At 35.4% G+C, this 11,331-nt stretch overlaps 1 protein-coding gene across 1 annotated transcript; it reads right to left on the reverse strand.

Moving 5' to 3' along the window:
• Nucleotides 1-4,265: 4,265 nt before the first annotated feature.
• Nucleotides 4,266-6,075, reverse strand: LOC115958397 (isocitrate lyase). The gene is made up of 2 exons (XM_031076817.1): nucleotides 4,476-6,075; nucleotides 4,266-4,383 (listed from the first exon to the last, which is right to left on the reverse strand). The coding sequence occupies exons 1-2, from the start codon at nucleotides 6,073-6,075 to the stop codon at nucleotides 4,289-4,291; spliced, it is 1,695 nt and encodes a 564-aa protein (XP_030932677.1). The 3' UTR covers nucleotides 4,266-4,288.
• Nucleotides 6,076-11,331: the final 5,256 nt, after the last annotated feature.

The raw sequence follows: 11,331 nt of genomic DNA on the forward strand, positions 1-11,331 counted from the left end.
CTTTTATGGGTAAAGAGTTGTTTGTGACTAATTAGGAAACAGTTATGGGCTGTGAATATGCAAAAAAAGAAAGGGAATGTCTGAGGCTAAGTGAGTGTGGGCTAAGGGGAATGATTTATGAGCTTAGGGAGAGTTAAACCACAAGCAAAGTGACAAGAAAATCAGAAATTTTAGAGGGGTTTGGTGTCTATTTTAAGGTGCTAGGATTTTCTGAGAAGATGGAATGTGATGTTTATGGGTAAGTGTATATGAGCATTTACGGACTAAAGGCTAGGTTCTGAACTAAGGGACTGATTTATGGGCTGAAAATAGCATGATGGGTGAGGAATTTTATGATAAGATTTGTTGTCTTCCATGAGTTGATGGTAGTTCCCTTTTATAGTAAAGCTTAAGGGATTGATTAGCAAAATTCCAAAAATGTAGGACTGATCAAGGGCAGGACAACAAACTTAATTATCCTAAGATTTGGCCTAAAATGGGAGATTTGCTTTTGAGGCTGTTTTGGTTCTTTGGGCAATGTCACACATGGGTAAAAATCCACATAATCTTGCATTAAATGCTAAGAATTTTGAGATTGTGTTTAGTCAATGGGGGTTAAGGCAGGTACTAAGGAAGAATCCTAGTGTTGCAATTGAGATTTGGACTCTAGGAAGTAGGATTCAACACCCCAAGCCAAGTGTCAAAATTTAAGTCCACTTCAGAGGGTTCTGCTGGAGATCCCTTTATACCCTCCAAACCACATGTTCCCAAACTTTTCCCTTTAGGATTCATGGGCTTGGTTCATGAACCAATCACATATATTTTTAGTAATAAAATAAACTATTTGGTTGAGAATTTCATGAGCTTGGAGGTCTTGGTTATGGCTTCCTTGAGTTGTGACCAAAACTTGGGAAAGAAGGGTATTTTTTAGCCTTTAGGTGTCAGCTTCTGATACTATTCACGTCAAAGTTGGCAATGGGACAGGTGGTCAGCTCCTAATTTGGTTTGGGAGCTTAGTTGCTTTTTGAGGTGACCTCCAGCGGAAGGCAGAACTAAATGGAGTTCTCCAACGAGGTCAGTTTGCACACATGGGCTGTTTTAGCTGAGATTTCATGTTGGGTTTGGCCATGAGGGTTGAGTATTTTGGTGGGCCTCTGACCTGGTGGTTCTCTCCACTTAACCCTATCTTTTTGCTTTCTCATTGTGAGCCCTACAAAATGGACAAAACTACCATATATTGCCATGAATTCTTATTCCATATGGGCTTTAGTTGTTAGTAAAAATAAAATGAATCCATGAGGTTTAATAAATATTTATGATAGGTTTTGGGTATTAATTTCCATGGGCTTTAAATAACAACTTGTATAGTTTCTCATAATTTTTGCTATGGATTACTTTGTAAATGATATTTTCTTTGGGGTTTTTTAAATAATGACCTCCAATATTTTCTTGAGAATAATACTTACCATGGGTTTTAAATAGAGGCAATATAATATCCATGGATTTCAAATAAAATATGGTAACAACCACTATAATGGAATAATGTGATATTCTCATAATATCCATGGGTTTTTCTATAGATAATCATAATATGCTTGTAAGGTGAATAATTATCATAAGTTTTGAAAATAGATATTATGAATGTTGTGATGTAAGATAAATAGTGACCATGAGTTCTTATATAAATTCCATGGGTTTATATTATGGTTGAAATAAATAAATGTCATAGGTCCAAAATAAATAATCATAACTTTCCATGGGCTTTTATATTAGTAACATAAATTCATAATTCTCCATGGGCATGATATGTGTTTGTCATGGGTTTTGGAAAAATGGATAGTGTTACGTAACATAAATAGTTACCATAGGTTTATAATATGCTATGAAATAAATAAATATTATGGGTTTAAAATAAATCATAACTTTCCATTGGTTTTTATATTAGTAACACAAATTCATAATTCTCCATGGGCTTGATGTATGTTTGCCATAGGTTTTGGAAAAATGAATAGTGTCACTAACATAAATGGTTACCATGGGTTTTATAAGATAGATTTCATAGGCTTGTAATATTGTAGTAATAGGTTTAAGAACTTAAAACATTGTTAATCATTGGATTTTAAGTGAAATATTTATGATATAGTATTTTGCCAAGTATTGATAACTTTGGGCTTTTTACAAAATAGTGCCAAGTAGCTAGCTTGGACTTTTAATGTTGCCAATGAAAATTGGGCTTTTGATATATTGCTAATAAGAATTGGGCATTTGAAATATTTTCAAGCATTAGTAGCCTTGGGTTTTTAAAAAAAGATGGGATGTGTGCATTGGGCTTGTAGGGCTGGTTTTGGGCTTAGTAAAAATAATGATAATAAAATAAGATAAGATATGAGTTTTTTAGGTTTTCTGTGATAGTTTATATCATGACCCAATTTAGATAATAAGATATGAAATATTTGTGGTTAATATAATAATAGGACAAAAAATATTTGGAAAAGTCCAATAACCTGTTAGTGGTGTTTGAAAATAAATAGGTGGTATTTAAATAAAATTAGGTGTAAAAAACGATATACCCTAACAACATGGAAAAAAGAGAAGGGTAACATTGGTGTATCAGAATAGACCAATGCTAACTGACTCTTTGAAGGGATAGCTAGCACTAGTGTATCCTAATACACTAATACTAGCCCCCGATTTTCCACATTCTCCTATAAATGTCCCCCATTTAAATAATATATATATATATATAGAGAGAGAGAGAGAGAGAGAGAGAGAGAGATTTATGAAGAAAGAAAAGAAAAAATAGTGGAAAAAAGGAGTGAAGTAGAGAGAAAAATCATAAAAAGTGAGGAAATTCTAGAAAAATAGGCTTAGAAAAAAAAATTATTTTCCTCACTTTTTATGATTTTTCTCTCTACTTCACTCCTTTTTTCCACTATTTTTTCTTCTGTGTGTGTGTGTGTGTGTGTGAAACCCTACACCAAAACAAACTCATCCTTTTCTTTTTGTAATCTTTGTGGTTAGTTTCTTAATAACTAAACTCATCCCATCCCTTTTACTATCGTAATCATCATTTTCATATATATAAAAATCTCCTCTTTACTTTGTGTATGTATCCTTTACTATAATGTTTATATTGTTGTTGGTTATTATTATTGTGTTGGTATCCCTAGATAGGTGTTGGACCATCTCCTAGGCTATGTATGGGAAGTACCTTTAGGGGGTAGAAATCCCATCCCACCTAAGCATCTAAGGATTTTATTATTGCATTTTAGCATCTTGTCATCCCATTTACTTTCAAGCAACCCCCATTCCCTTTTAATATCTTGTTATCCCATTTAATTTCTTGCACATCTCCAATCCTCCTATATTTTATTGTACTTTTTTTTTTTTTTTTGAGAGTCTATTTTATTGTACTTATATATTTACTATATCTAGACACCTAAAAGAGAAAAGATATTCTACTATCTCTCTTAAATGGTTATTAAACCTCCATTAGAGCACAATATGGGTATGTCTCATAAGATTGGTGATGGCTTAGAACTCCAATTTCTTTATGCTGAAGGATCCATCAGGCTTGAAAGATATTAAAATCTATTTAAGGGAGAAATAAAAATAAAAATAAATAATAAAAAAAAAACTTTTAATCAACCTTTCAATATTCCAAGTTCTTTACTTTTATATCATTTAAATTCCAAGTCTTTACTTTTATGCCATTTAAATTTTAAGCTCTTTACATTTATGTCATTAAAAACCTAAAGCTCTTTACATTTATGTCATTTAAAACCTAAAGAAAGAACAAGATGGACCTTAGGGTCCTATAAAGATCGAGAAGGGCTTAAGCTTACTCATTAGCACTCACAAATATTGAGAGATAGTGGACTTTGCCTCTTCAATGTTTTAAGAACGAACTTCCCGTTGCCTTCCACTTTAGATCATTCAATACAGAAAATTGATTCCATGCAATCATCGAGAGACACACAAAAATATGAGAAAGAAATTGAAATGCTTAATAATTAATGATAGTATTTTAAACATATATATATATATATATATATATCGAATTAAACCAAATTACAGAAATTTCGCCCTAGGCAAATGCAATGAGCTAAAACCACAAAAAAAAAAAGAAAAAAAAGGGCATCATGCGGCCCAAAATTGCCCAGAATGAACCAATTGCCTATGAAATTATTACAGCACATTATTCTTATGAGTTCGAATATATATATATATATATATATATATATATAATTTGGAACTGGGAAATGTTCCCAACTCCCAGACCAAACTCAACATATATAAGGTAGCTCTTTTACATTCTTGCCTTGGCAACCACAAGAGGTCCATCAACCATGTCCACAGCACCTAGCCTAGTCCATGTTTCTTTGAATTGCTCCTCAGTCACACCTGGAAAAAGATAAAAAACAAAAAGAAACATTAGCAATGTGCTTTCATATTTTACTCAGGTACATTTACATGGAAGGAATTTAGATACTTGCCTTTGCCCATTGCAGCAGTTGAAGAAATACCTCCCTGGACAGTCTTGAGGTACTTATCATAGTAGTTTGCACCAGACCATTTTTGATGAGCAAGTGTGTCAACCCCATTGTTCCTCTCCTCCCTCTGGATCCTCTCTACATAAGCCAACATTCCCCTCCTTGCATAATCCCTTGCAAACGTGTCAGTCACAAGAGCATCGGCATGGAAACCGGCCAGAGTTATAAACTGCCAACAGTAGCCCAACTTGGCAATCATAGGAATGAACTCCTTCATTTGTTCATTGGTCATTCCCGATGCATCCCAATTGAAAGAAGGTGAAAGATTATAAGCCAGCATGATCTCCGGGTGCTTGGATTTCACCCCCTCAGCAAACTCGGTGCATTCTACCAAGTCAGGACTTGCAGTCTCCATCCAAAGAATATCAGCATGTGGAGCAAAAGCCCAGCCACGGACAACAGCTGCCATCACAGACCCTTTGAACCTGTAATAGCCTTCTCTGGTTCTAGGCAAGTCCCAGTCCCAGAACAAGTTGTTGAGGCCCAATCTCTCAGCAACCTCGCGCGCTTGCTCATTTGAGAGACATTTATCATAACTAGAATAATTCGTCCACTCATTTACTCTTCTTATCTTCTCATTCTCCCCAATGTTCATATTCTTAATGGCATCCACAACACAATCAGAGAATGTCTTCAACTGTGCCATTGATATCCATTGGTCTTCAAGAGCTTGAAGTTCAACTCCTGTTTTACCAGCAGCCATTGCTTCTGCCAAAAGAGTAGCCAAACTTTTCCCCTTTAGGTTTGGATTTGTCACACCCAAAATGAACTGATGATCTCTTGTGTCAATATTAGTTTGGATCAAATTAGCCGCGACTGCATCAGTCCTAGCCACCAAAATTGTCTCAACCCCCATGACATCAAATTGCAACCTTGCAGCCACTAGCCTATTGATGTGTTCACTGGTGGCAACAAGTACTTTTCCAGCCATGTGGCCACATTTTTTGGTCATTGAGGACTGGTCCTCAATGTGAACTCCAGCTGCACCACGTTCCACAAAAAGCTTACAAAGCTTAACAGTTGCTGTGGAGCCACCAAAGCCAGTATCCCCATCGGCTATGATTGGTTTCAAGTAATCAATATAAGGGATTCGAGCTCTCTCTTCTCTGCACATGCTCATTCTTGCCTCTCTTTGCTTTCTATCATGGTATTGTTGGGCAAAAAATAAATGTTCCACTTTGTTTGGGACAGTGTCATAGGGGTAGTCAGCAAGGTCTGGACCAGGTTCATTGGTGGAGGTGTGGGTGGATGAGCACTGCCAACCAGAGACATATACAGTGTCCAAGTGCTTGGCCATCATGGTCACCTGGACAGGATCAAGTGCACCAAAAGTCCTAGAGGCTGTGCCATTGGCTTGGTGGCTCTTGAGAGTTCTCCATAGTTTTTTCGCTAGTTCATTTGAACCGTAGCTTTGTCTGAGGTTTCCTCGTAGCGACACAGCATCTCTAGCTGAATATGGGCGCCTGGTTAGCTTGAACCTCTCCGTGTTCCACCATGCTTGCACCTCTGCAACTTCAGCTTCAAACCTTCCTTCTTCCTCCATTATCTGTTTACAAAATTAATGACTTATAATGCCATAATGATACAAGTGCTATGCCTTATTGAACACTGTATGATAGGCATTAGAATTTAATTTAAGCAAATCCAATAGAAGAAAGGCCAAGTTGTCCCTAGGGAGGTTCGCTAAGACAAAGAGACTCCAGGTACATCTGCCTCTGCTAAGTACGTTTACGTAAACTCTCTCCACGTACGATTTCATGCTTGTAAGCAGAAAGGGAATTAATTTTTAATTCCGTAAGAAGAATATTTTATATTTCAAAGGTTTGTAGGGAATTTTTTTATTATATGAAGAAAAAAATATTACATATACTCCGTAAAAACACATAAGAAACTTTTTCTACTGTTCCACCTGTGTATTACTTTTACTGTTATATTTGTACCTCTTACCGTTGGGACCTAAGATTTTATCCAAAAACACTTGGGTACCGATTTCTCAAACCCAGAAATCAAACCTATAAACACATGATACCGATTATACATACTAACATACAAATACAAACCTACAAACATGCTCATCCACACAATAAACCTAAAAATTTCTTCTCCAAACACAAACAAAACCTAGAAGTAAGAAATAAAAGAGAGGAAAGGGGCAGAGAAGAGGGATGGAATCAATCTTGCATGTCTTTTCCTGCATTCTTGATCAGTGCCACTGGGTCATGATGGAGGAGATCAGCGCCCCTGCTGCCCGTCAAAGGTGATCTCGCAAGCTGGGTGACGGTGGAGATCAACGCTGGGTGGATTTCCTTAGCTGTGTTCGTCGAGGGTTTTGGGAGAAACAGGGCTAATTGTGACCGACAAGCATAAGAGTGAAGAAGAAAGTGCAGGAAGATGTTTGGACTCGGTGAGAGGAAGAGAATGGAGGGGCGGAGAGGGGTTTGTACCGTGTGTTTGGGTATTGGGGAAAAAAAAAGGGGGATTTGTGGGGAGAGAGAGGATACATGCGGCTATGCTAACCGTGAGCCTGACATGGTGCTCAGGTAGTAGGTCCCACAAACATTACAAATTTTTGAGTTATGAGAGGTTGGAAATAGTGTGCTGCCAAGAGTAGGAAGTTGGAGTATTTTAAGTGATGAGTGATAAGTGATGAGAATTGAGTAATAAGTAACGAGTGAGGAAATTTTTAAAACCAAACAGCCCCTTAATCTTCTAAGATACTTGGTACAAGATGTTTTGTGTTGCATATGTTTAAATGCAACTAAAGGTAAGAAAATGAAAGTGTTGTTGTCAACTTTATTATTGATTGTGTTATAGTCGGTCAATGTTTAAATTTTCAACAATCTATTGTGACTTTCTATTTATTTCGATAATAATATTTTTTTAGAAATTGAGTTATTTTTTAAAAATTATTTTCTATAAAACTATTTTATTTCTCTATATTTGATAATAATCTTAAATGAGTTAAAAAAAACAATCTTCTAATCTTGCTGTGAAGTAGAGTTGTTTTTCAAAAGAAAATTTATTGTTTGTGTTATAGACTTATAGTCAACAGTCTATTTAAATTTCCAACTATTTGTCACTATATGAAATATTTTCTTACTACTTTGGTTCTAGGGGATAGCATCAAAAATTTAGAGACAGATCCATGTAGGCTAAACTAGAATATGCAGTAACCACTGTTGAGAGTAATGAAACAAAAGTTTGAATATAAAAATTACAACTATATAGGCAGCCCAGAGAGAGGGAAATTTGATATATATACAACTCATTTTGATTACTGTACTGTACAAAATCAGAACCAATTCCCTAAAGATATTCCAGGTGTTTTAATCAATTTTTTTGGTAAGCAGTAAAAACGCAAAAAAAGGTCATATACATAACAGAATTTCATTAATAGAATGCACTATTATATGAGATGAGAGAACTATATAGGCAGCCCAGAGAGAGGAAAATATGATATACAACTCGTTTTGATCACTGTACTGTACAAAATCAGAACCAATTCCCTAAAGATATTCTAGGTCTCTTAATCAATTTTTTGGATAAGCAGTAAAAACTCAAAAAAAAGGTCATATACATAACAAAATTTAATTAATAGAATGCACTATTATATTATATGAGATGAGAGTACTATATAGGCAGCCCAGAGAGAGGAAAATATGATATACAACTCGTTTTGATCACTGTACAGTACAAAATCAGAACCAATTCCCTAAAGATATTCCAGGTGTTTTAATCAATTTTTTTGGTAAGCAGTAAAAACTCAAAAAATGTCATATACATAACAGAATTTAATTATTTAATTAATAGAATGCACTATTATATGAGATGAGAGACATCGGGATCGATGTTGTGTTGCAAAAATAGTCTGCTACTTTGTAGTTAATCGAACGTGATTTATGTATCTGGGTGTGGCTCATCCACATAATCTGTACTGGGGCAACTAGAATAAAAATTGTAATGCAACAGATTAGCTCAAAACATATGCAAGGGTAGCTCATTGCATGAACACCAAAGTGTTGAATTATCTTGAACCATAAGCATGGGTCAAGCTATCAAACTTCCAGTGAGAACAGACCAAGAGATTCGAGAAGAGAATTAAATAAAGGCTTTCTGGCCAGTGTGCTTACCATTGAGGGCACAGAGTAAGATGCAGCCATGGCAGAACTTTTTCTTTGTATGAAATATTTTCTAAAACAATAAGAATTAAACAACTAAGTAGGAGAAGTTCATGCTGAACCTCTTCCAAGTCCCTCAATTTATAACGCAAAGGCATACTCACATCCCCTGTGGGGAAAAAAAAAAAGTAAAACCAATGCCCTTCTGGATAAGGAAAGAACAAAAACCAAGAAAATTCACACTGCATTTCCCTCAGTTTTGTTTATCTATTAATCTATTACATAAAACCTTTGTCATTGATATCTTTTCAGAAAGTCAGTGACACTAGTCTGAATGGGAGCTGCATTGATTTGCACTTTGCAGGCGCGTAGGTGATGGCACCACCTATCCTGTGCCACCATGATGTTTGTCTTTCGTTCTGCGTGATGTCACTCCTTTATTTAATTTAATAGCTAACTGATTCTGTTTTTCCTATTTCATTTTTTTATTCTTACCATTTTACTATGTTAATTTCTTTATTCCACACTGATTTTCTTGTTGGCAGCATCTTACTCCAGTTATTATTATTTTGAGCCAAACTCCAATTTCTATTGACGAGTTATATACTAGCTTTGTTATTTACAGACCCATATAATATACTGTATAATTTATTCTGCATGTATAGAATTGCTGTACTATATGATTACTTTTGATTTATATACATGGATTGATTTAAAATAACACGTTGTGTAACTCTAAATAATATTACATCATCCAATAATATGTTAAATCTATATTTTGAAAACTCATTATTGGATTACATGTTCTCTATATTCTTAACATGCATGCCGATTTTCAAACCAATTAGATGTTATTTACTATTTGATCTATAAACTTATCTTTTAATCATTATTTTAAACTATAAAAGCTTGAATTTAAAAATTAATTGGTAACAAGCATGAAGAATGTACAAAGAAAATGTAATCCAACTATTAATTTATCAAAATCTATATCCAATTAAAAAATATGAAGTGATGTAACATTACTTAAAGTTACACTGAATGTAACTCAAAGTTATACCGTAAGTAACTCGAACTGTACAAAGAAAATGTAATCCAACTATTAATTTATCAAAATCTATATCCAATTAAAAAATATGAAGTGATGTAACATTACTTAAAGTTACACTGAATGTAACTCAAAGTTATACCGTAAGTAACTCGAACTTCTCTCTCTCTCTCTCTCTCTCTCTCTCTCTCTCTCTCTCTCTATATATATATATATATATATATATATTGTACGGACCGTGAATAATGGTCCAGCTTGAGCTCACGGCCTGCTCCCTAAACCAGCCCGTCCCGTCCCAACACTAGACCAAGCCTAATCAAGCCCAACCAAGCACCTAGACCGCGTATCTCTCGTCATGACAAGAATGATAGATAATGCCATGGGGGAATACACCCACCGAGCATTAACTGGCGTCTGGTACAAGTTCCAAGGAGGTTGTGTCAGCAGTATGCAATAGGTCCCCTTTGGTCAGGAATATAGCATAGAAGGGCCCACAGGCTTGGGGAAGACCCCCCTTAGTCATGACAATCCCACTAAGGAAAGGATACTAATAAGGGAATATAGATACAAATTAGGAGGTTGAAAAAATTGGGGAAAGGGAGACATGAGAGTAGTGAGGAAAGACATCTTGGGAGTTAAGAAATCATGTTCAGATTGCAAGGAAAGGGCTCAGCTACATAGTTGTCACCTCAACTAAGCCAAAATCAAAAGAGCTTAGGTCCCTAACAACACTTTAACTCCATCAATAACCTACAAAACCATTTCTTAGACCTCCCATTGTGAAATAAGCTCAACCCAAAATACAAGTAAATTGGGTGTCTAAGCCCAAAAATCCCGACACCATTGAGCTGAGCCACCACATGACTAAAATAGCTTCTAATCTTAAGTGGCTTAATAAGTAATTTGACCTCAGCTCTGTCTAGTTCATTAGAGTTGATGATTTGAACCCAACAAAGGTCACATCGTCCAAAGGACTCAACCTCAGGTCCTACTCTACATCAAGATCTTAAACGCTTGGCCATGACCTAGGTGGTGATTGCACAGGTTAGAATTGATACAAGTTAGTTCCAATGGTTATAAATTACTTTACTCCCTATTTGGATTTGATCATAATAGCCCCTAGTCTAAAGTGGTTGATCTATATAATCTGACCTCAATTCTTCGTAGTTCAATAGTTTTAGATTATGAAACGCAATACTCTTTAAAGCAGTATCGATACAAGATAAAATATGCCATTATTTTTTTTTTCCCTATGAGAATCTTAAGTATGCCAATAGTTTTATATGATAATAAATAATTTTTTTTATTGACACTGTTCACCAAAGCCATATATGTACACAATAATAAATGCAGCGTGTTCGGCCATACTTTTTTCTCATAGGAAAGGGGAGATTTTTACATCCCAAAAGACACGCCTACATACTACACAGACACGGTGTGTGATTTTCTGGTAGGAGTTTTTGTCCCAACACCTAAAGAAAAGCAGTTTGAACGATAGCCACAATAAAGTCTATGTGGTATACATGGTATTACTCATTACCGTTACATGACATAGGATCGATGAGCTCACACCGGAGACCCCTTTTTTTATTCAACAAAAAAAAAAAAAAAAAAAAAAAAAAAGGAAGAAGAA

Source organism: Quercus lobata, chromosome 8, assembly GCF_001633185.2.
Source record: "Quercus lobata isolate SW786 chromosome 8, ValleyOak3.0 Primary Assembly, whole genome shotgun sequence".
Classification (NCBI taxonomy): domain Eukaryota; kingdom Viridiplantae; phylum Streptophyta; class Magnoliopsida; order Fagales; family Fagaceae; genus Quercus; species Quercus lobata.